At 47.6% G+C, this 24,247-nt stretch overlaps 9 protein-coding genes across 9 annotated transcripts; 4 read left to right on the top strand and 5 right to left on the bottom strand.

The window, feature by feature from the left end:
* Nucleotides 1-424: 424 nt before the first annotated feature.
* On the bottom strand, nucleotides 425-1,619 carry N7483_000267 (uncharacterized protein; the record flags this gene model as incomplete). The annotated part of the gene is made up of 4 exons (XM_057083705.1): nucleotides 425-805; nucleotides 873-1,151; nucleotides 1,228-1,413; nucleotides 1,554-1,619. 4 exons carry the CDS (start codon nucleotides 1,617-1,619, stop codon nucleotides 425-427), a joined length of 912 nt encoding a protein of 303 aa, XP_056949854.1.
* A 582-nt stretch (nucleotides 1,620-2,201) lies between these two features.
* On the top strand, nucleotides 2,202-3,170 carry N7483_000266 (SUR7/PalI family protein; the record flags this gene model as incomplete). The annotated part of the gene is made up of 4 exons (XM_057083704.1): nucleotides 2,202-2,214; nucleotides 2,296-2,590; nucleotides 2,662-2,844; nucleotides 2,903-3,170. 4 exons carry the CDS (start codon nucleotides 2,202-2,204, stop codon nucleotides 3,168-3,170), a joined length of 759 nt encoding a protein of 252 aa, XP_056949853.1.
* A 1,093-nt stretch (nucleotides 3,171-4,263) lies between these two features.
* N7483_000265 (uncharacterized protein) lies at nucleotides 4,264-5,232 on the bottom strand (the record flags this gene model as incomplete). The annotated part of the gene is made up of 1 exon (XM_057083703.1): nucleotides 4,264-5,232. One exon carries the CDS (start codon nucleotides 5,230-5,232, stop codon nucleotides 4,264-4,266), a length of 969 nt encoding a protein of 322 aa, XP_056949852.1.
* Nucleotides 5,233-5,981: 749 nt separating this feature from the next.
* Nucleotides 5,982-7,799, bottom strand: N7483_000264 (ribosome-associated complex protein SSZ1; the record flags this gene model as incomplete). Its single annotated transcript, XM_057083702.1, has 3 exons — nucleotides 5,982-7,537; nucleotides 7,612-7,648; nucleotides 7,704-7,799. 3 exons carry the CDS (start codon nucleotides 7,797-7,799, stop codon nucleotides 5,982-5,984), a joined length of 1,689 nt encoding a protein of 562 aa, XP_056949851.1.
* A 552-nt stretch (nucleotides 7,800-8,351) lies between these two features.
* Nucleotides 8,352-9,195, top strand: N7483_000263 (exosome non-catalytic core subunit RRP40; the record flags this gene model as incomplete). Its single annotated transcript, XM_057083701.1, has 2 exons — nucleotides 8,352-8,526; nucleotides 8,582-9,195. The coding sequence occupies 2 exons, from the start codon at nucleotides 8,352-8,354 to the stop codon at nucleotides 9,193-9,195; spliced, it is 789 nt and encodes a 262-aa protein (XP_056949850.1).
* A 537-nt stretch (nucleotides 9,196-9,732) lies between these two features.
* On the top strand, nucleotides 9,733-10,292 carry N7483_000262 (Rieske (2Fe-2S) protein; the record flags this gene model as incomplete). The annotated part of the gene is made up of 2 exons (XM_057083700.1): nucleotides 9,733-9,978; nucleotides 10,035-10,292. The coding sequence occupies 2 exons, from the start codon at nucleotides 9,733-9,735 to the stop codon at nucleotides 10,290-10,292; spliced, it is 504 nt and encodes a 167-aa protein (XP_056949849.1).
* A 518-nt stretch (nucleotides 10,293-10,810) lies between these two features.
* N7483_000261 (MYB DNA-binding domain protein) lies at nucleotides 10,811-12,900 on the top strand (the record flags this gene model as incomplete). Its single annotated transcript, XM_057083699.1, has 2 exons — nucleotides 10,811-10,865; nucleotides 10,931-12,900. 2 exons carry the CDS (start codon nucleotides 10,811-10,813, stop codon nucleotides 12,898-12,900), a joined length of 2,025 nt encoding a protein of 674 aa, XP_056949848.1.
* Nucleotides 12,901-13,136: 236 nt separating this feature from the next.
* N7483_000260 (putative UDP-glucose:glycoprotein glucosyltransferase) lies at nucleotides 13,137-17,888 on the bottom strand (the record flags this gene model as incomplete). Its single annotated transcript, XM_057083698.1, has 6 exons — nucleotides 13,137-16,022; nucleotides 16,082-16,123; nucleotides 16,183-16,341; nucleotides 16,398-17,235; nucleotides 17,306-17,659; nucleotides 17,743-17,888. The coding sequence occupies 6 exons, from the start codon at nucleotides 17,886-17,888 to the stop codon at nucleotides 13,137-13,139; spliced, it is 4,425 nt and encodes a 1,474-aa protein (XP_056949847.1).
* A 797-nt stretch (nucleotides 17,889-18,685) lies between these two features.
* On the bottom strand, nucleotides 18,686-20,092 carry N7483_000259 (uncharacterized protein; the record flags this gene model as incomplete). Its single annotated transcript, XM_057083697.1, has 1 exon — nucleotides 18,686-20,092. The coding sequence occupies one exon, from the start codon at nucleotides 20,090-20,092 to the stop codon at nucleotides 18,686-18,688; it is 1,407 nt and encodes a 468-aa protein (XP_056949846.1).
* Between the last annotated feature and the right edge of the window lie 4,155 nt (nucleotides 20,093-24,247).

Below are 24,247 nucleotides of genomic sequence, written 5' to 3'. Positions count from 1 at the left end.
GGGTCCACGGATGTGTTCACATCCTCTCAGACAGGGATGTTCACATACTTAAGTACAGGGCTCAGTCAGTAACATCTACAGCCTACAGGTGACTGATGACCTACACCTCTTTGTATGTAAGTACCTACGGGTTTACCTATGGGATCGCCAGGAGGGGAAGGAAGGATAGCCGCTACATGTACATAGTTGGATATAGCACTTGAGGCAACTGGCCTCCTGGATAAGTTGTAGGCGTAGGCCTCTGTAGTATATGCCAGGCGATGGCAGGGAGAAAAAAAAACCACAGACAGCCGAGTAGTAAAAGAGGTCTAGTCTATATTAGATGGAGAAAAATAGTACTTAGAGCCATTAGGTATTCATGTATGAATATTCATTTAGGAAATGGGTATATATGACAATAGTATGCAAGAATTTTGATAGAATGCTATGATTCACTCTCAGTGTCTTCATTTCCCATGAGTACCCGTAATGCACCCACCCAGCGCATCACTTCATGCTCCAAAGCAGTCAATTTGGCCATGACCGCCATTAAACTGGGGTCCTGACTTTCTACCCGAATCTTTTCCTTAACTCGTACCTCTTCGCCATGCCACATGAATACATCGCCAGCCTCGTCATGGACACGCTGTCGGCTGCCGAATATTCGATCTCGCAAGGAGAATCCAGTGAGCGAGATGTCTGTGGCAAATGCAGTTGGAGTCGCCACAAATGTGGTACTCTCCAGAGTGCGGAGTAGAAGAACAAGAGCGGAATCTGCAATAGAAAGGTGGAATGACACATAGGGTGGAGTTGCTGGATCGAATGTCTAATAGAAAAATATTAGTCGCGAGATCAGATTCCCAGAGGTATGAGACCTACGTTATCGCCGGCACTGGTATCCCACCAGTTGCCTCGCACGTCCCCTCTCCCTTCAACATATGGCGTGCCTCGCTAATTGTCTCATGCAGGAGATGCAGCTGGCTGAAGATGAATGTTGCGTCGAGGGGGTTTCCAGTATACGTGCTCACGTCCACGATATCCAAACTTTGATTGACTAAATTCCGCACCGACACGAGCTGTTGGAGCACTAAGCCAGGGGCTTGCGAAAGGGTCAATCGCGTGCTGGGTTGACCGCGTGGTGTAGGCAAGGAAGGAAGTCGAAGGTGGATATCCTGATATTTATGATTCGAGTATGAGTTTCTTTTTGATTCCGACTGGCGCATAAGAATGAATATTGTCCATACATACCCCTTTGACTACCTTCGTGCCGACACGAGTCACGAACCCCTTGACATTTTCTGATCGCAAAGACGAGAGAACCAACGTTGAGCCTGGCTCCTCCGGGGCTAAAAGAGCTGCACACTCTTGAAGCCCTTCCTTTAAGGCGACAAGGGAATCCTGCAGCGATTGTAGGAGCCACTCTAGCTCACGAGCCTAATTCGAAAAATGTGTTGGCGTCAGATCCACTATGATCCTTACAGGCGATCCTTTATGGGAAGGTATTTCCTCTGAATATCCACCAGGGACCAGGTCCACTGAGTTGCATCACTGGAAAGGATTGGGTATTGACGTACCAGAGCACTATCGGCCTCCCGGTTCAATTGATCGGGAGGTAGTGGAGGATAAGCCCAAGTTGCCATATTAGTCTAAGCCACAAAGTTGGGCTGGTATAGAGTTTTCCGGTAAGGAGAGAAACAGGCAGAAAGGATTTTGAGTTGATCCACGTCACTGAGGGGGACAGAGCTGCAACGTTGTTGCTGGTTATGTCTGTAGCTGCTGTTCGTCACTTCGTCATGGACCGCCCGCACTAACCAGATATAGTAAGTATTTTGCCACATTAGGATTAGCGTGGCAGAAAGTGGACGCTAATCCCAAAGCAGCTCCACAAATCAAGTGCAAGCATGACGTTATGATCCTCTTCCTCGATCTATGAAGTGCGATGATGCTCACACCGTGCAAGAGGGGAATCCGGATGGACCCGGCTCTTAACCAACGGGTCTCGCGCATATTTTTTGATCAGCTTCCCTGATTTCTCGGGAGACTTGAAAGGGCTCTTTTTCCATCCTTCGATCTCAACCTCGACCTACACGTCCAAGCTTCCTTCCCATACAAGATCGGGCATCAAAACAAAGCAACGATCTTCCCCAATTCCCATAGCGACGGGACACAGAAAAAATCTTCTCTGCTGACCTTTGGTACCCGATACAACTATTGCATAAAAAATGGCTGCTAGCAGTAAGTGCTCACGCCTTCAATTTGAGCATCATGGCTCTCATCGACATATACTGTGGCAATCAGATACTAATAACTTTACAGGAGCGTCATTGGGCCTCCTGGGCCTGTTCTTCATGGCCGGTGCCATTCTCCTCATGTTCCTCACGTTGCTGGGCGGCGCTCGTAACTCAACCCCGCTGAACCAAATCTACTTCCTCCAGGCGAACACAAGCAGTATTCCAGGCGCTGGAGATCTCTCGCGCTGGACTTTCTGGAACGTTTGCAATGTGACCGATGGCAAGAATGTCTGTGGTAGCTCTCACCCGGATTTCCCATTCGATCCCCCAGGCTCTCGCAACTTCGATACTACAGACAATGTGCCTCAGCAGTTCATCGGGTATGTAATTGAAACTGGCGCTATCCGGGCGTACATTTAGGTCCACTGACTGATAATGTCAATTTTTCTAGAACGAAGCACTACTACCTGACCTCCCGGTTCATGTTCCCCTTCATCCTCATTGGACTTTTTTTCGCTGTCGTCTCCCTCTTTACCGGTCTCTTGGCGACGTGCACCCGCGTTGGTAGCTATCTTTCTGGGTTCATCTCATGGCTCGCCCTGACATTCCAGGTGATCACTACTTGCCTCATGACGTAAGTTCCCTCGTTCTATGAACTAATTCCTTCATATCAATACTGACTGAAATATCAGTGCTGTTTTTGTTCAGGGTCGCGATGCGTTCAAGAGCAATGGCCAGACTGCCAAGTTGGGTGTCAAGGCTTTCGCTTTCATGTGGACTGCAAGCGCATGTCTCTTCCTCTCCTGCCTTTGCTACTGCCTAGGCGGAGCTGTTGGCCGGAAAGACACTGGTGGATACACTGGACGCAAGGAACGTCGCCGTGGTTTCTTCTCTTCAGCCCGCTCCAATAGCGTTCGTAGCCAAAAGAAGGAGGAGCCAGCAACGGCCGATTACGCTTAATTGCACTGTTTGCACCCCGAAAATATGCTTTCGTGTCTGCAAAGAACAAACCACAATCATCCAACGCCCGGCATTGTCCACGCGTTGACTAATCGATTGCCCTCGGTGCGCCTTCTGGAACGTGCCATATCGACTTCGTACACGATTTCTCCTTCTACGTTGATACTCCCCGAGAGAGGCCTCGCGTTGCGGTGTATCTCTCTCGACTTGCTTTAGCCATTATTGGTTCTGTTTGACGTGATTTCTGCTTCCACCCTCAATGTACAACTAATCCACTCGTTTGACGCCGCTACGAACTACTCACGATCATTACACGCACATTTGATAATCTACCTATGGTACCATGTCACAATTTATTTCCCTTTCGATGTCATTTCTTTCTATCTACCTATGAGTTCTTGACGGGCCTGGTGGACCAATGTTGGAAGGAGGCTTGGGTTTTTATCATGCCGTTTCCATACCATTACTTTAATGAAGTGTAATATAATTGGGTTGGAACAAGATGCAGATACTAATATCTATCCATGGATGTTTTCATAGTACGTTATTTTGAATTTTTACCTAGGGCCTGAGATAATCTTGGAAGTATGAGTAACTACCACTGAACATGAAGCTACGTGATCAAAATTAATCATAGGAAAATGGGTTTTGGCTGCGTGGCCGTTATACGCCCCCTATATCAGCATCTTCCATCTGATAGAGCATCATGATATCCGATGCCCTTCTGGTAGGCTGGACTGACTTACATTCAAAGAACTGGGGGTCTGTGCTTCTTTGGCATTTTCAAAATGTTTGAGGGCTTTAAGATGGCTTTTCTAGATAGTTTGGGCGGTTGATTACATATGTAGCTGGCGCTGAAAGGGTTGGGCCTTGGCTTCTGCAGAGCTATCCAGAGAAGGGTTGTGTACCTACCTCGGTACTATACTAAGTAAGGAGAAAATAGAGACTCTGAATAATTCCAAGGTTTCAAGTTTGTTACTACGTAGTAGACAAATTTGGTACATTATAAATACAAGAGGGGAGTATTTTCTAGTATCCACTTCAACTTGGAGTTCTGCAAAGGTATCTGTTCACCTGGCAGTCCGCGGGTTGATCATACTGAATTCACCTTCTTCAGCTGCCGAACTGTCCTGATAAGAAGACTCTGGGCATATAAGACGTGAGGTTCATATAAGAACCAAGGCATCTGCTTGAAGTCCCTGGTCATCTGGCCACCAGGATGCACGTCATAGCACTCCAGGGTGATGTATGTCACCCTCGCTGTCTCTTCTGAGATCTTTTCCACAATAAACTCTTGCCAACCACCATCCATTACTCGCCATGGTAAGCCGTAAGATGCGGCTTTGTTGAATGCTTTGAGCAGGTATTGGGGAGCTTTCCAATATATCACGGTTCCAGCAGTCTCTGGTTGAGAGGGGTCTTGAGAGGCACTTGCAAGAAGAGCCTCGTTGGAAGGGAAAAACGTTTTTGGGATAGGTGCATCTGCGGGTAAAACAGAAGGCTGGATTGAGTCCTTTAATCTTGAACTCCAGGTATCAAGCATAAAAGCAGATGCACCAGTCGAGTCTCCAAATAAGTGATTTCCGGGCACATAAGTTCTTGGCGGAAGGTTTCTGTCTAAAAACCATCCATCAAGCCCGTGCGAGTGTGCATCGAGAAATGCAGCGATTACGTTTCGTGCCAGACTTTCTGCAGTGCATGGCTCATCATTTGTTGTCAATGCGCCTTTATCAGCCTCACTCGTGTAAGATGCCAGAAGTGCGATCGGCACGTCCATTTGAACACCAGTATAAGATGATATCCAGCGAGTTTTCTTGTCGCCTGATTGAGCTTCTGACCACGAGGGCACAAGGCCTGACTTGTCTGCTCCCCATGGTTTTGGCACTCCTGTGCCTGGGGAGTTGGCACGAGCTGTGTCCACAAGTTGTCGACATGCACTTAATTGAGAGACTTTGTCGAAGGGTATCCTTGGGCAGGTGTGGTCGAGGTATTGTTTACTGATATATGCAGTCAGTATACCACTACCTAAAACCAGCGCACCCAGAGAGAGTCTGTTTGTCATTCTTGGCCGGTAGGGAGATGTGTGGCTCAAGGACGGGCGATAGGATCTGCCCATGGAGGAATAAGAGAGTAGAGTATGAACTGTTTGAAAGATATAAGCAAAAAGAAAAGAAAACACAAGACAGGAACCTTGGAAGGAATTGAATCGATCTAAATACTCCTAATATGACACACTTCGGAGTAAGCTCGGGTTAAACCGTAGATATTGTAGCACTTGAGTAGGCTAGTAAGACTTCGGGATCCCGAATGTGGATCTGATCGACTATACGAGTATAATGATTTTCAATCAACTCATGTGACTACTAGTATTCAAATCACATGTGCATGTTATTGACACGGGCTCAAGTGAAATATTTATTTTCTAAACAAGTAGGTTGGCATCTCCATGGGCTCGAGTTTGTTCCAAAGATTCAAGTCAAGAGTCGCCTGTGTTCAAGTGTTTGAGTAGTGGCAGCACTTGAGAGAACTTCAAGTTGGATAAATCACACAGCAGAAAATACTTTTAATGAAACGAACGACTCGGGGACAACATATTCATAAGATCATGTTCATTGGCCACCTCTTATTGAAGTCTATGTAGATGGGATAGAAACGAGATAAAAAAACGAAACCGCATAGGAAAATATCGCATGACTCCAAAAAGATCATGACGGGGAACATAACAAAGCCTCTATCAATCATTTATGCATCATCACACCATTAAGGGGATCGAAATCTTTTTTGTATGGGAAATGAAAAAAAGGAAATAATCTAAGCAGAGCCGTTGATAGCACCACGGACGGCAGTCTGGCCACCGACCTCGCGCACGGCAATCTGCAGACCGAGGTCAGGGTTGACGTGAACCATGACCTCGACCTTACCGCCGGCCTTGACGCCCTTGACGGCAAGCTCAGCAACGGGGCTCTTGGTCTTCCAGACAATCTCGCGGATCTCCTCCTCCTCATCGTCGGAGAAGTCATCGTCAGAGTCGTCAGCAGGCTTCTCCTCCTTGGCCTTGGGCTCAGGCTTGGTAACCTTAATCTCGCGGGAACCCTCGCACACGCGAACAAGGACATCGCCGCCCTCCTTGGGGACAGAGTACTGAGCGATGCGGCGGGCGGGAAGGGCGGTCTCGGCAGCGAGGAGAGGCTGGAAGTTGACATCAGTGGCAGAGGTGAACTCAACACCGATAGCCTTGCTGAGGTGAGGGGTAACAGTGACCATGGGGTGGATGGACTGCTCAACGTCCTCGTGGTCGAACTCCTGGACCAGAGAGGCCTGGACGGCGGCACCGCGGGCGGACAGTTCAGAGGGGTTGAGGGCGGTGGTGCAGGTGGAGGGAGCCAGGATGGTAGTGGTCTCGGGGAAGATGTTCTGGGCCAGCTGGGCAATCTTGGGGGTGTGGGAGGCACCACCAGAGAAGATGACCTCATCGATGTCAAGAACATCGAGTCCAGCCTTCTTAACAACCTGCTGGATCAGGTCGGTGAACTGAGCGAAGACCTTGCCAGAAAGCAGTTCGAAGCGGGTGCGGTTAACGGTGGAACCGTAGTCGATACCATCAGCCAGAGACTCAATGCTCAGCTGAGCGTTGGCGCTCAGGCTCAGAGCCTTACGGGTACCCTCACCCTCGAGCTTCAACTTGGCGAGGCCACGGGCGTCCTGGCGGGGGTCGGTCTTGTGCTTCTTGACGAACTCCTTGGCGAAGTGGTCAATGATAATCTGGTCCAGGGAAGCACCGCCGAGCTCGACGTCGTGGGCAGTAGCCAGGATAGTGTACATGCCACCGCGGCTGGCAACAACGGCCACATCGGAGCGGGTACCACCCAGGTCGGCAACAACAACCAGCTTGTCGCTAACAGTGGCCTCGGGGCGAGCATCGTAGGCCATAACAGCAGCGACGGGCTCAGCAATGAGCTGGAGAACCTCGATACCAGCATCCTTGGCGGCAGCAGTGAGAGCCTCACGCTGGGCATCGGTGAAGTCGGTGGGGACGGTAATGACGGCGGCGTTAACCTCCTTGCCGAGGAAGTCAGTGGCAGACTGCTTCAAGCGACGCAGGTGGCGAGTAGTGATCTCGGAGACGGTAACAGTGTTGGGGGTCTCGCTGGGGGTATCACGGATGGTGAAGGCCACAGTCGAGCCGCTCTGCACGGGGTGGGCAGAGGCGTGGCATTGGGTAGGGTCGATAGACTTGAATTCCTTGCCCAAGAAATCCCGGAAGTATGCGACAGTGTTGGAGGAGTTACGGATGAGCTGGGCCTTAGCCTGAGTACCGTGGTACTCTTCACCCTCGATGTAAGAAAGGATGGAGGGAATTTGACGGTCTAAGAGGGGAATGTTAGTTTGATCATTGCGGCAAAAATATCAGATGTAGAAAGAAAAAGGTTCAACCACATACCACCCTCCTCGTTGGCAATAACCTCAGCCTTGCCCTCCTATAAAATTTGTAAGTCACTTGACATCATAAGTAAATGTAGATTTTCCACATACAGGTGAGATGCGGGCAATTGAGCTGGATGTGTTGCCAAAAGAGATACCGATAGCAAAGCGCTCCGCCTCAGCAGCGACACCGTTAGTGTCACCCATTTCGAATGATATGTAATGTAAAAAAATTTAAATAAAGAAAATTGAAAAGGGATCCTCGACACACTGGACTGGGGCGAGTTTAAGGTGAGGGATGAAAGAGATGTGGCTCAGTGGAGGGGGGGAAATTGACTCGAAAAATTTGAAGATTTTCAGCGGGAAAGTGGCTAGTGCTTATCGATACGGATTGTGGTTGTGGCGGTACACTTCACCTTGCGAGCAAACTGTGACAAAGAACAGATGCTGAGTGACTATATAACAATTGTGAGATGATGAGGTACTTAGAAAATCACACAAAAGAACCTTGGAATTACTAGCATCTTATTTACTGTATCAAATTGTTTTACCTATTTTATATCATTCATTTTGGTCCCAATTCCACCCTTATACTTCGATTACTCACGTGCTGATAAGGAGATAAGCAGTTTTCTTCATCAAGTCGAAGCTTTCCCTCCTCCATAGGCAATCGACGACAATTTCAATTCCACCTTCTTCCGTGTCAAAGAAGATATACTCATTCCCTCCAATAATCTTGGGGCAGCTTCTATCATCACAATGACTACCCCTCTTATCCTGTTACCTGGTGACGAAGTGCCAAATGATCATCTGCCAACCATCAAATCTCATGCCAAGGCTACGCCTCTAAAAATTGGCCAGGGTCTCCGCCTGGTGTCACAACCTTCCACAAATAGTACACCACAGAACCGTGTTCTCAAGGCAACACAGGCCGGTATCTTGACAACAGATTCCAAACGCAAGATTGTCTCGCTTCTTTCCTTCCCAAGCCGCCGCTATACCCCCCACCGTGAACGACCTGGTCCTCGCGCAAGTCCACCACTCCAGCGCTGACTACTTCCACTGTGTTCTTACGCCGCATACCCCACATGCATTTCTACCTCAATTGTCATTCGAAGGAGCAAGCAAGAAGACAAGGCCGAATTTGAAACAAGGCGATCTGGTCTACGCACGAGTTCTCTCCACAGGTGTCGGCGCGAGCGCGGAGGTTGAACTTACATGTGTTAACCCGGCGACTGGTAAAGCGGAACCAGGAGGTTTAGGCCCTGTTAGTGGTGGAACGGTCTTCGATGTTTCGACAGGTATGGCGGCCAGGCTACTTTTGGCTACCTCCTCGCGCGCCGTTGATAATGATGATGGAATTGCTGGACTTGTCATTATCTCCGAGCTGGGAAAAAAGCTAGCGAATGTTGGAGGGTTTGAGCTGGCAGTTGGGCGCAATGGGCGGGTTTGGGTTAATTGTCCAGATGCTGAGGAACACGCCGTCCCAGCTATTTTGGCCATTGGGCGGTGCATGCAATTGACCGATGAGCACAATTTGGACCTAGCAGATCAGAAGAAGTTAGTCACTAGAACTTTACGTGAACTGAAGCTGGCGTCGTGAGAACTTGGTGCTCTATCAAGCGGTCTGATTCGAGGAGTCTGGGTTTCATTTTTGTCCTAGGATACCATGAGCAATGTATATTAAAGTTTGCATTCCCCAATACTATTGATCAATATTGGTTATTGAAATGTTTTTCAATGAAGACTATACTATCGAAAGTGGTACTACCTAGGTAGAAACTACTATAGTAATCATAATACTAGTACTAGTGCATTCAAGTTGAGATGCCCACGCATGTGACTTGAAGTATGTAGGTCTGCGACGAATTGCAACCTCATTATTGACCAAACACCTGGAATCTTCAGATTGAAAATCACCAGTATATTGAACTTGTGGAGTGATACACTATGCTAAATGCTTCAATTCTTAAATGGCAGTGCTGTCATGCCCTCCAGCCCTAGACTCTGGAGGCTCTGACCCAGTTACGTAATCCTTGAGGCGATGCCCAGATGGCCGTTGAGACCGGGCTTTCACATACCCGCCAGAGGTTCTTATATCTTTCAAGGCCTAAGCCACTTCAATGAATTATTGAATTTAATGGATCCTTTCATGCAACAACGAGCCACAAAGGCCTGGCACCGGATTGGCCTTGTTTCCTCATTGCCGGAACTCGAGAATGACGACAGCTATCGAATGGCCCCAAAGTGCAAAGCCTTCATGATTCCGGCAGATGGCTCCTCAGATCCACAAGCTCCAGAAGAAGCAGACCTAGACAGTTCAAAAAATTTGAAGGACCAGGTTCTTGTATTCAAATACCAAGGCAAAGTCCATGCCACTGATCATGTAAGAACTAATGGCCCGGCAACAGCTAACTCCAAGCTGACTCTCATATTTTATAGCAATGCCCTCATGCTTTATTTCCCCTTTCTCAAGGGAAGCTGTTTGATATCGAAGATTTTGGTATTAAGCTGAGTACTGGACTCACATGTCCCAAACATGGCTGGTCGTTTGATATTATCACTGGCAAAGGAGACCGAGGCAACTATAACCTCAAAGTCTGGGAAGTTCAATTACGCGAGCCCTCAGAATATTCCAATGCAGCCCCTGGTAGTGATGATAAGGAAGTCTGGGTAAGACGCAAGCAAAGAATTGGCTAAAATAGCTCCTTCGTTTTCTTTGTGATTCAGGATGAGCTAGTAATTCAACTAGCCGCCCGTCTGTCGCCAACGGCGCCCTGCCTACCCGCTTCGGCAATGAGACATCAGTCCATGCGTGCCAAAAACAGAGAAAGGTTATGCTCAAGGACCCCTGCTAGACTGCTAGCCGAGGTTTCTATGCATGCCCAGCCTGATGTGCACAATAACCTATAAGGACAAGGCCTTTGTATAGTTCTTTTTCCTTTTTTTAACCCCATTGTTTCTTTTTGTTCTGTACTATACCACAAACATCATTTACCTTCCTTCTTTAAAAATTATTTAGAACAATATCAATACATATCCTCTTGAAATACATAGAGTTATCGGAGAAAGATGCACATTCCTTGCATGGTATGCACAGGCGGTGGCCCCCATGACAAAGGCGGTATAGCTTTTCTGCCATGCAGCGCGACCTAATTTTTGGCGACTTGTTCTTGTGATCCAACCTCTCACTTCGTCCTCTTCACAAAGGTACGGACATGACAAAAATCATATCCTCACAGCCTCATGAGATGGAGATTGACGAAGAAGAAGGTATACCTTACCCCATCCCATGCCCCTTATACTCCGTTTTATCACGTTCCTCTAACTTTTTCTAGTCGCCCAATCTCCTACCCTTCAGTCCCCCACGGACAGCCCAAGGAAGAGAAAGAAGAAGTCGCGCAAGTCAAAAAACAGAGTCTCGTCATCTCCAGATCCAGACTCAAACAATATGGAGTCGTCACCCCCTCCAGGGGAGGAGCATTCAAGAGAGAAGAAGCGCAAGCGGAATTCAGAACCGGGCCAGAAGAAGCAGAAAAAACACCAACGCGAAAAAGGGGAGAATGGTGAAAACGGTGAAAACGGAGATGACCGTGACGAATCACCGATGGATAATATGAAGCTTGAGTCGTCTCAGGCCGAGCCTGAGCTTCCTGCATCGAAGAAGCCGCGAACATCTGCAGCAAACGGCATCGACGACACTCTCGACGACGAAGACGACGAAGAGTCCAACTTCTCTCCGGAAACTGAAGAGCTTGGCCTCACTAAAAAGGGGAAGCCCAAGAAGCTTCGCGGATCTCGAATTGGCGGAAAGAACAACCTCAGAGTCGGCTTCTACATCAAGGAGGAAGTTCAAAAACTGGAAGCATTCAAGGTTCACTTCTGCAACTTCCATAATATTAGCGACCATAAGATTTTCGACGCTATGGTGCAACACTCTGAACGCGACGAAAGTGATTGGCCTTGCCCAGCAGACGTCTGCACCAAGACCGACTTTTGGTCCGAGATCTACGCCCTTATTCCCGATCGAGATCGTCGATCTCTGTACCGGTTCATGCGAAGGCATTTCCAAGACTCAGCGCAGAAGCCACACGAGTGGACTGCCGATCAGGATGTGGAGCTTGTTCAGCTCATGACGCTTCACCCTGGTAAATGGGCCTACGTCGCCAAGCTCCTCGGTCGCAGCGACGATGATGTGACACAGCGCTGGAAGAACCAACTGGAGCACCGGGGGAAGATGAATCGTGGAAAATGGAATGAGGAGGAGCTGCGTGGATTGCTCGACGCTGTGCAGGACATCTGGAACAAGGTCTACGCGACCGAGGGTGACACCGCCGGCAAAGACATGTATGAGATCTCGGAGAAGCATCTCAGATGGGGTGTTATCAGTGATGCTCTTTCAAATGTGCGATCACGTCAACAATGCGCAGACAAATGGCGGAAGGTGCGAAAGAGCGTCGAGAACATGCGTGCCGCTGGAAACCCCGATGCGCAATTTGATCCTGTGGCCTCTGTTAACAAACCTACTCGATGGAGCGTTGGAGGATCAGCTACTCCAAAGAGCCAAATCGTTGTGTACGGCGAGGATGATGACGACGACGACGAAGCGGATATCAACAAAATTGAGGGCGAGCGAGATCAGCTGAACGCCAATGAGACACCGGCTGTTAATAATGGGCTTGGTATCTTCACAGGGGGATCTGAGACATTAACCCAGCCTCCCATTTCTGAGCCAGACTCTGACGCAGAATCTGATGCTTATGGCGAACCTGCCTCCCCTTCTATCCATGCTCCCAGCAGCCCGCCACACTCAACTTCCCAGCTGGATAACGGCGAGGCTGGCAGTCCTATGAACGAGGATTCCTCTGACACAGACGAAGACACCGAGACCAAGGAAGAGAGAAAGGCTCGGGAGAGAAAGGAGCGCCGAAAGCAAGAGCGCAAAGAACGAAAGGAGCGGGATCTCGTCGCTTCCGCGGCGGCTGAAGCTGCTGAATCTATTGAATCTCCTGAGAGTAGCAAGAAACAGAAGAAGCACAAGAAGAGCAAAAAATCTTTCGATCCTGCTACTGCCGAAGTCATTGCTGATGAGGATCTCACTTCTACCAACCTTCAAAAGAAGAAGAAAAAGAAGGATCGCATGTCAATGGGTGATGTTTCTGCAGCCATCGAGGACGAGGCATCTGCTGAATCACCCAAGAAGAAGAAGAAATCTAAGAAGTCGCGACACAGCAATGGGGCAGAGCTTGATAATGAAGTTGAGGAATTCGGTCAGGATGTCAAGATGGAAGGTGTTCTTTTGGATTGAAGCACTTATGACGATGTGTAAATAATATTATTTTCAGGATGAAACAAGACGATCACTAGCTGTCTGACTGTACGATGAAACCTTTTAATCGGGGAACGTTAAAACAATGCCTTTCTTTTCCAAGATCCTGTTCCATAAGTAGTAGTAATGTGCCAAGTTCCTTTCGGGATTCTTATACAAACGCAACATAAACGACATTTGAAGACATCATATTGAATATGAGTATGGGAGACAGTCTATAGCTCATCCTTGCGTCTTTCATCCTCATTTACCTCATCTACATCATCACTCTCACTTTCCGTTGAAATATCCTCACCACTCCGCACAAAGTCCACAACCTCCTCATCCACCGCCGCAACCTTCTTCGCCAACTCAGCAATAGCATCATCATAAACCGTCCATTCAGGAACCTGTCTCCTTGCCCTCTCCAACTTAGGCTCCTTAGTCAACGGGTTATTGCAAAGATCAATCGTCTTAGCACTCGCCAGATCCTCATTCGAACACCAAGTCTCACACCACAACCATTCTTGTGGAAGACTATGGATCGGGATATGATGCTGCATATGATTCGGTAAATCCTGATCCAAATTACTCAAACTGTTTGGATCGGCAGAGAGCATCTGGTACTGTCCTCTTAACCGATCACCTGCCGCGAGTGCACGGAACCGGTTCAGGTCAACCACGTAGAGTGCCGAGATATGGTATGGCTTGCCACGGAGATACGTATCCCAGTATCCTTGTTTCCAGAATCGGAAACCTTCCATCTCAGTACGGGAGTCACCCATTGGTGTGAAACCATATGGAGCACCTTCAAGATCGTGTGAAACGAGATCGTACATATCAGTTCGGACAATCTGGTCTGCGTCGACGAAGATTACTTTGTCAAGTGAGAGAGGGAATAGGACGTCCAGGAATAGGATCTTGTATCCCCAGATCTCGCGCTGTTTCTCACGCTGAGAGCGTAGCCAGTGCGGCCATTTGTAGGTGACCATTTCGTAGGAAAAGCCATATTCGGCTGCGAGGTGAGGGAGGAATGCACGGAAAGAAGGAGAGAGGAATTGTTCGATGAACCAGAATTTTACGGTATGTTTCGTGTGCTTCATGACGGAGACCATCATGATGTTTAACATCCGTTCGTAGAGGTGGCCACTTGCAACGGAGAAGATGTTGATATCGGCATTCTGCTCAGCGGGCTTAGAGCCTACGCCCACACTGGAGAGGACGCCTGATGCGAAATTGAGGCCCTTAGAGACAAATTGCATAGATCCAGACTGTTGACCTGTTTCGAGGACGTCTTCTGTTTCATAGCCTGGTTTGCGGGAGAGACGAGGGAAGAGCGTACGGCCTTGAAAGGAGAGGAGAGTAACTTCGTTGTTCTCGTCTCCGGCCTGAGGACGGTACCCCGAGCCGCCGACGCTCTCGAGCTTGAATAGCTTTTCACTGCGTCCGGGCTTGAGGTTAATCTGCCATAGACCGGGCTGAGCTTTGAACTGGAAGTAGCCCAAGTTTGCCATGATGAGTGTATCAGTGAAATGAGGGTTCTCCTCAGTGCCCAGAATGAGCTGCACGCCTCGTGGGGGAGTCTTGAGGGTGAGGTCTCGAGTATGTCCTTCGATCAGAATGTGCTCTAGTGCATAAATGGCGTCAACGTTGGCACCATTCTTGACTGAGCTCAGCTTGATATTATCCAGATCAACTACAGACTCCTTTGGCGCGACAAGCCATGAAGAAGGTACATCCATGCCCAGTGTAAGCAAGGCTTCAACTGGTACTCCATGGAAAGATGCTTCAGGGCGGGAGAGAGAGCCGTCACTGGTGAAGGAGGGTTCTGACTCCAGGACATAACGATAGAATCTTTTGACAGGTAGCTCTTTGATCTCCTCCTTCGGGTTCATGAAAATCTTCAATTTGACACCGGCCAATTCAGAAAGCACTTTGAGAATGGGAAGCAATCGCTGAGCTTCCTCGGAAGCAGGGTCGAGCACAACGGCAATGTTGATTGCAGGGTCCTCGGTATTGGAAACAGTAATTACGGAATGGTCTGTCCTCCAGTGATCAGACACATCCAGCCTGTAGTCTAGTGTGTTCTCCATGAGACCCTCTGGGACATCCGACACCGTCGACAGAGACACCAAGGAAGTAAGCTTGGCAAGGTCGAATGCTGAAGTTATCTTTTGATCCAATTTCAGGCCCTTTGAAACCCTTGCCACAGGGCCAATACGCTTGCTGTGCTCATATGTAACGAGTTGGAGCATCTCATCCACGCTCATTGTAAATTCTCCCTCAATGGGGCCTACTACCCTTCCGTTCACAACGAGACCCGCACTGCCGGCCTTGAAGGCGAGTTTGCCTGCCAGCTCACGCTGATGAACATATGTGCTTTGATCATCTGATTGAGAAACTTCAGCCAGATCATCCAAGGATGCAATAGTGACAAGAACCTGCTCAACATCATCGCCATTGGCCAGTGCGGTGTGAATCTTGTCAAAGTTCGAGGTGCTCTCAGAATCAGCAGCCCCATTGTGCAATAGGACAAGATCGACTTCATCATGCTCTTTGCGGAAGCTCAAAGCATCAGTCAGCAGGATCAAGCCCTCTTCAGATTCGAAGTCGCACACAGCGATGATTTGAACAGTTTCCAACGCGTTTTTGCTAGATGAAAAATGAATAACACTATCCAGAGCATTTTGGTCGGATCCAAAAACATTGCTTAGATCCACAATCTGTACACTTTTCGGGTCTTCAGGCATGAGGAAAGTGTTGCGTCTTTCAAATGCGGTCGATAGGAAGAACTCTGGAAGCCAGGCTGTCTCCTCAAAGATACCTTCGGCGATCCCCTGCTGAACCAGTTTCAAGTCCTTGCTAATTTGCATACTCATTTCCTGCATCCAGTTCCCTTCGCGAGAGATGGGGATTCCGTTGACAAGGAAATGAGGCTCATTTCCGCTGAGACTCAAACGGCGAAGGTAGCTAGCTGCCCGAGTAGCAATAGTCTTCAGGTGTTCGTTCTTGAGCACATCTTCAAAAGACATAGTTTCCTTATCAGTGCGTGGCTTTCGATTCTTGGTCACGGCCGTAAATAGAGACTTTTCTGGGTTCCCGGCCTTCATCTTTGAAGCAGACTGTAATTTGTCAGTATCAGCAATAAATTTACATAAGGCAAAATGATGTTTAATCTCACTTCTTCCAGGTACTTAAAAAGAGCTGAAAGACCAAAGGTCTCCTGTAGATAGTGCGCAACTTTGAGGTGTGCAATAGACTCGGAGATGAAGTGGTAGGCACCAAGCCAAACCGCACAGGGATCATCCGCTTGATGAATGTCTGAAGTTGCTGGATGACCAACAGCATATCTTCTGGGTTTGATAAATCGATAGGAACGACAATATTGTGTAGGTCGCGGGCCACTTGTGGCATCTGGCCTGGGTAGGCACTTTGGAAGTACTAAAAGAGCATAAGCAAATCGCTGGTTAAATAGGGACTGTTCTCAATAGACATACCGCTTCAAGATCATCAGACCAATCCTGATACCTGGAGTCTTTCTCGAGATCATTCAACCAAATGATGACCTCGCCGCCATCTAATTCATCTCTGAATTCATAACGCGGTGCGTCATCCTCTGCGTGAGATTCCGCAAGTAGTGGGTGTGATAGAAGCTTCACAGCCTCCTGAGCAGAGAGACCCAGGTTCTTAAATTTCTCAATCAACTGACGCTCCTGACGAAGGTGGCCAATGAGCGAGAAAGCATCAAACTGACTTTGATCCATTTGAACACCATTGATCCACAAAGCATTCGCACCTGCCGGGATCATTCGCGCTCGGTTAAGACGAATTTCTTTCTTTAACGCATCAGTGGCATTATGAGCGGCCACTGTAGATGAATACTTTGGGAAGTTCCGAGATAACTTGATCATGGTATCAAGAGGCTTCTCACTATCCATGATGTAAGCCGCCGTATTCCAGCCCAGTCTTGAAACCTCGGAAGAAGAAAGAGGTCGCAAGTCATCCGGGGAGTCTTCCTTCAATTCTTCCAATGCCTCTACTGAGATATCCTCAGCAACATCACCACGCTTTTCAGCGTCTCGGTCATCAATCACAATGTAGTCTGTTCGCTTCAATGCAAGCTCTACACCATAGCCGGAGACGAATAATGGGCGAGATGTCCAGTGCTGAGGAGGTCGGTACCGGACTCGGTATGAGATTTGGCCATCTTTCGCCATTTCGCTTAATGTCTCGTGGAATTCTCTGAACATAGGCGAAGATACATCCGCATAAAGAATAGTCGGAGGTAATGAAATATCACCAAGAACTCGATCGAACGGTAATTCCCTAGGATCTCTGCAAAGTAAATAGTTACCACAATGTAAGTCTTTGATCCAATATATCCAGCTAGACAATTTTCACATACAAATCTCCCTCCACATCTTGCTGCGCTCGTTCCATTGCCGAAGAGCAATACTGCTTCCCTTCAGAGTGAACCCACACAGGACAAACCGCATCCTGCGCTACCATCAACGAATGCTGAACAGATGTATTATAGTATTGATAATGTGCCTGAATCCGGGGCGCAGATGATCGGACTGCAAGCGATAATTTGAAGGAAGAAAGGGCCTCAGCAGTACGCAAGTGTCCATCTTCATGGACAACCTGCAAGAAGCGCTCATATAGCTCTTTTTCCGTAGTGGTATCTTCGAATGCTCCGTTGGCAACACAATCAAGTAATGGGAAATAGGATGTGGCATTTTCTTCGGCAGCAGACTCTCTATAGCGAATATGTTAGCTTATCTGCTCCAATGAACCTGTCTGTCTGATTGATCTCATTGCCGCTGGGTTATTTTGTCTTACAGTAGCTCCACAAGATATGGGGACGCATCGAATGAGGCCTGTAATGCCACATTGACCGATGGACTTGCGTTGGCCAACAAGCCTGGTAGTAGAGCACCAATGGCGGCGTACCACCTCCATGTGCTGGAGGATCTGGAGGACCTCATCCTGTGGCCGTGGTCCCCAAGCAATAACAAAACCAGTAGTATGTAGGGGACTGGGCCCCGAAAAGGTCTTTCAATCTGAGGTTTTAGGATTCAAATAGTATTCCTTTGAGATTGGAAAGGGTATTGAACATCACTGGCGACAGAGCCGCTGGCAACGAAACGCGGAGATCCCCTGCCGATCTGGACACTTGGTTACTATCGATAAGCAAGCTCCTACGGGCACCGAAGCGGCAAGATGCGCAGTCCGCGTCATACAGTCCAAAAGCCTCAAGATCCAGATCGCGATTGAATCTACTTTGTTTACTTGGAAGATCCAGTGAATTTGAACCTATTTTATTCCATTCATCTGTGAATGAAACCCGCGCACATAATTTGGTAAGAATAATTGAATTTCTGAGCTAATAATAGCCTAATTTTCTGCTAGCTAATAAGAATAACCATTTTTCAGCTTTTAGCTGTTCATCGTAAAGACATCATTCGTAAATGATTGAGAATTTTCCATGCGCCAGGAGATTTGCCATCTGTTCCATGCAAGTGTCCATACGCCAAAGAACTCCAAGAGAAGACCAAAAAAAGACCGACCGAAAAAGACAGAACCGAACCCAAAAAGCCGCTGCAGACAAACGCCTTCCATGCTGCAACCCCGAAAAACCGTGTTTTATCCTTTGAACCGACGCCGAGAGAATGTGCTGAGAAAAATAAGGAGGATGATAAGAATAAGGATCGAAAGAATAGAGGTTGAGTCCCGGCTCAACAAGGGCGACGTCAAGAGGAAAGACGAGGAAATTCAATGTCCTCTACTTCCTCGCGGCGGACTTCTTGTCGTTGGCAGAGGTAGGGCGAGGCTTGCGGCGCAAGGCCTCAGCAACCAGACGGCGACGCTTCTCATCATCGATCTCAAAGAAGGACCCTTCGTAGACGCTCTTGTTGGGCGAGGTTGGCACGGGTGGGCTCTGCTGGCTCCCCTGGCTGCGAGGACGCATACTAAGAGCGGACATGGACTTCATCTTCTTGAGGGTGTTGCTGCCAAGACCCATGCGCTTGATTTCCTTCCCAAGGCGCTCCAGAGATGATCCAACCGGCTTAGAATCCTCGGTGGGAGGAAGCGGGAAGTTAGGCAAAGGCTTATCACCACCAAACTCCGATGGGTGAATCATGCTGCCGGATCCAAAACTGATGCCAGAATCGACCTTGCGACCCTTGCGAGGAGTCACGGGCTCTTCCTGAACAGGAGGATCAGTGATCAGTTGGCATTCGTCGATCGTCTGGTTGACCAGGATCAAATATTTATCCAAGGTCTCCCAGCAGTCAATCCAGATGGTGTTGTACCCGGGACGAGCACCATAAGTAACGATAGGATCCAAGATTTTGATGCCATGGTCGTACACAGCATTGATGTACTTGAAAAGACCCTCACGGTGACCTTGGAGAGTGACATGATTCATATTTGCAGTGGGAATAAAGGTGTTTTTATCGGCGGGCGGAAACAGAGAGTTGAGCATGGCAATATGATTGGCCTTGTCCTTTGGATCAAGCATCATCGCGTTGACCAGAGTCCAGCGACGCAGACCCAGGTAGAGTTGGGTGTAGTAAGTCTCCAGGTCGCGGGCGGATGCAAACATTTTCTCAATCCAGGCCATGTTGCCAGGGAATCGTCGGGAGAGCGGAGAGCTGAGAGGGTCCACGACATCCCCACGAGTGATGCCCAGAGTATCCAACGCTTTTTCAAACTCCTTCTTCCAGCGAAAATCAAGGTCTTTCAGATAATCAATAGCATACATCGCGTGTGGGAAATCGACCTTCTCCACCTCAGAAACAAAGCAGCGGCGGATGTAAGAGATAAGCAAAGAGGGAAGAATTGTGCATGGCTGAGAAGGAAGATGGCTGATGGAATGAATCATCATGGCGCGGAAATCAGCTGCAGCATCAATGGTGGAGGAGCTCTTGGAGGAGCTCTTGGAATCTCTCTTGAGCTTGATTCCAGCATCGCGACGCATGATGGCCTCAACAACAGTTTCAGTTGGAGGGTTGTATCGAGGAAGATCATCAAAATTATGGTACTTTGTCGGCTCGTTGGGGTGAGAATTGATCTTGTACATCACAGCCATCGGGATTTCATACGTAGTCGGGAATCGTAAACAATGATCAAAAATCCAAGTCAAAGAACGCCCATTTGGCATGGCCAAGTCATACTTTGGAGCCATTTTGGATGGTCAAATTCGAAACGCGCAAATTTTGTCGAAATCGGGTTTGAAGAAATGAACGAAGAGCCAGTGGTAATAAAAAAACAACCTGGCGAAAGGCGAAACAAAACGGGTTGACACAGAGGTGTGGGAGACGAAGTGAAAGATGATTTACATCTGTTTTCTGCGCGATCAAAGCGGTGGCAAGATTGTGAGCGCGTCGTGATAGTCTCGTGACTTCGAAGTATCCAACTTCAAAAGTGACCAACGCAAGATACTTAGATTTCAACTCAACATAAAGAGTTCAAATCTTGAATTTCAAGACACTAAAAACCACCAGTGGCATACTCTTGGAGCGGCAAAAAAAAAAACAAAAAGGTTTAAGAGCAGAGTTGTTTGTAGAAATACCCTTCTAGGGGGAGGCAACGGTGTACGATGAGAGGCAACGGTGCACCACCACAATGAATGACTCGCAAAGGCAACGGTACAAAAGGATTCAGATACTATTGGTCCTTGAAAATGAGACACTCAAGGAGAGAAGGAAATTGAAGAAGAGAGGGGGAAAAAAGAATGGTTGGGCTAGCCAACGATGTCTTGTCGACGAAGTCCTGAATGGGTCAAAAACGAAAGGGATACCCCCAAAGGACTCGGAATTAGAAGCGGCGGGAAGACACAAGAGACATGGAGAAACAGATGCAAAACCAAATGAGGGGGAGAAATGATTATTATTACAACGGATCTCTGAAGAGTTCCTCTCCCACTATGGGGAACAAAGTCTGGACCGTGGGAAAAGTGGAGATATGATTTATTCTTTTTCATTCTTGATCCCTCCTCGTTATACTCGACTCCGACAATTTGGTTCAAAAGGTTTCGCCCGTTTCTTAAACTCCACTCCTGCATCCAGCCGGGACCACTCTTCTCTAGGGAAAAGACAACCGTTGGCCTTCCGCCCTTCCGGCTGGTCCACCCCTGTCCGGATATGATGCCGCTAAACCGCTTTTCCAGCTCGCTTGTCCTCCGGCCCCAGGGTGTTGGGTGCAAAGAGATGCTTCATACTGATCAATTTCCCAATGGGATTTTCCCTCATATGAGTCTTGTTAAATGGACACTCAGATAACCATGGATGAAATATTAATACTAATAGTTGGTTATCCCAGTTACTTTTTCTCAATTCCATGTAACAGGGGCTTCATTTAATGGGCTTAACGCTCAGGCCGGCATGTATTTCGCCTCCAGATGTCCAATATGAGCTCTCAATTAGGTCAGGATATACTCCATCTACAGAGTACGCCATCAGCCATGAACTAGTACTCGAGATGCAGACACCTATGCAAGATCCGTCGGGAAGGCTCCGTGTCAAAGAGACTCACAAGTTTCATGACGCCTCACAATCCACATCTTGACGACTCATGATACTTCCCCTCTACCAATAATGGTGGCTACCTTGTCTATGTTCATACTCAAGGTTTTTTTTTCTATCCTCCACCAAGATCGACAGGAGATGTAAATATAGGTCAACGATTTCTATTATGGTGAAGCATTCGTCAGTTCAACAAGATATGCTCTCTGATTACCTTTCTCTGTGGGGTGGACCACGCAATTGCGGATCCGAGCCTCGTTTACGCCACTCTGAACAAAGCCGTTGGACTCGCCGATTTGACTGAGCACTAAAAAACTCTGACAGGTAATTTTTTGAGACAATGTACGCAATCGACAAAAGTACGATCAATAATTTGGAAGAATCATATGTCTTCTCAAATGTTTTTTCGAGGTGTCAAAAAAGGCCTTTTGGCTAATGGCCACAATAAACAACCGCAATAAGCGGATTCATCCATGGAACTGCAAATGTCATATCCCCGCCCCAGTCAGACACCGAATTATGGACCTCGATTGTTTCAGATCCTCTCTCCGATCACTCACATTTAATCTAAATTTCAATCTTGCCCACGGAGATGGACAGTGCAGGAGATCCAGGATCTTTTACGGAGTACTCTGTACATTCAAGGTTTAAGTTGGAATAACATTTGAACCTCGATTTGAAATCCTGATACTTTTATGCATAAAAATCTGCAAGAATAGCTATTCCAATATTTTCGTGATTCATTGGATCCAAGCCCAAACCAAACTTTCAGCCCTTTTTCTCGTGGGTCCTTCAATTTGACCTGCCCAAAACAGCCATTGTGGAGACCAACTCAGCTCCTCAGTGTGCGGTCCAGACAAGATCGTCACTTTTCAATTTTGTCAAGGATTTCCTTAATTTCGCGAATTTTTTTTAAAAAAAAAAAATTGTTTCATTTGTCTACTTCCTACTTTGTACATGGCTTTGCCGGGTGGATACGTCAAACCCTGTCAATATCACGAGGCTTACAAGCAAAGCGAGCTAAATCACCTACACGGCGATCATGGCATCATATCCCTGAACATTAGATTGGGTTAATTCCCAGCTTCAAGGCTCTCGGGTGAACCAAAGAACATCGAAGCTCAGTCTCAATTCCAATGTCGATTTCTCAGGTTCCCGTGTTATTGTGACCCTGGTCGGAGATTACCCTAGCCGAGGCAGTCGTGGAACTTCAAGTTGAACTATTGTCTATAGTAGATCATGACACTGGATTTTACTATTGAAGCATGTTCCAATTGGTACTTAGTTCGATTTTTGAGTCGTATCCACAACGAAACATCCCGTCTTTCTGATGCATGTTTCTTTTTTGAGAGGAATTTCGTGCATACGGACGTGACGGCACAGCCCTGCCGAGTTTCCCTCGTTCTATTTGATTTTTGCCTTTTTTTTTTTTTTGCTTTTTTTGCGTTCCCTGTGATATCTGAAATTTTTTTCGATTCCTCGGCGGTCTCAAGTGATCCAATTTTCGAGTCTTGCAGCGGGTGATTGTCGAGCCAAGATCGCGGTGAAGGAGCACAAGACGAATCATATCTCTACTTTAGCCGGACTCTTGGTCACTGGATAGCTGCATCACTATTATTGCTTATTTTCCCGTGTGCTTTACAGAATACTGCGCCCTGCCAGGTGCTCTGCTGCGCCCACGAGCTGGCGGCAAAAGCGCTGCTTCAAGGTGCTCAATACTGCTCAAGACTCCACGGAGTACGTAGTGCTCCGTAGATTCAAGAGCAGCCTTGGAGCCCATGCACATGACCGTGATCATAACAAAAACTCAAAGCTAGCTGGGTTTGCTTTAACAGATAACGGTAATGAGCCAAAATCACCAATCGCATATCCTAAAACCCTATATCACCCACCTGCACCCTCAAGTCCAAATCGGTCACCGTGCGAAAGTCATACTTCGGATGAGCAGGGATGATGAAACTCGGTCAATAGCCGTCCTCGAGGTCTTTATTTTGGTGCCTAGATATCAGAGCACAGATCTCAACCCACTATATTCGACCCACAGGACACGAAGCTCCTCTGAGTCTGTTTCTTTGTTCACGCGGCCACCAGGGTCCTGTCAAATCGAGCTGTCGGCTATAACGCTTGATCGGCCATATCCCTTCACGGCATACGCCGGAGTAACCAATAGACAGAAATTTGGATGTTGGGTTGATCTGGATAACCAGATACCCTGTCAGTGGCGCTTAGATCTGCCCAAGACAAAGCAGCGCTCAATAGTGATTTGGGGCTTTCAATAGTACATGACTATTTTGTATAGACCAAAATAGGTGGGTCTCAATGACAACTTGAATGAACATACCAGTTCAAAGGACTATAATGTTGAAATTTACCTCGGCTCTACGAGGTTTATGCTTAAAAAAGGGGAATCGTATTCAGATGTCTGGTTATTAGAAATCGAAGACTTGTGATAGATCTCAATCGAAGGGATAGGTGGGTGGCCGAGTTCCGCCGGCCGAGTCATGACACAAACATTGAACATGGAAAATCGATCCCGATGTCAAACATCTACTAGCACTTTGAGTCCCGAGTACTGCCGCGTTAGAGTGTTTAGAGGTACCCTCTGCTTCAAGTGTTTGTGATGTGTTCAACTTGAAGTTCTTTCGAGTTGCCACTACCAAAACATAAAGTTTTTTGAAATCTTTATTTAGAACAAACACGAGCCATTTAGGATACTGCATTTTTGGTCATAAGGAGATTTACACTAGTATTTACCTAAAAGGCAAGAACTTGAAAACGTGTCAACACTTAAAGAATTGGACCACATCATGTTGTTG

Source organism: Penicillium malachiteum, assembly GCF_028827825.1.
Source record: "Penicillium malachiteum strain IBT 17515 chromosome Unknown utg000001l:1.0-8184562.0:1.0-8186909.0, whole genome shotgun sequence".
Lineage (NCBI taxonomy): Eukaryota > Fungi > Ascomycota > Eurotiomycetes > Eurotiales > Aspergillaceae > Penicillium > Penicillium malachiteum.
Note: the sequence above shows the minus strand (reverse complement) of the source record. Positions and strands in the feature narration are given on the sequence as shown.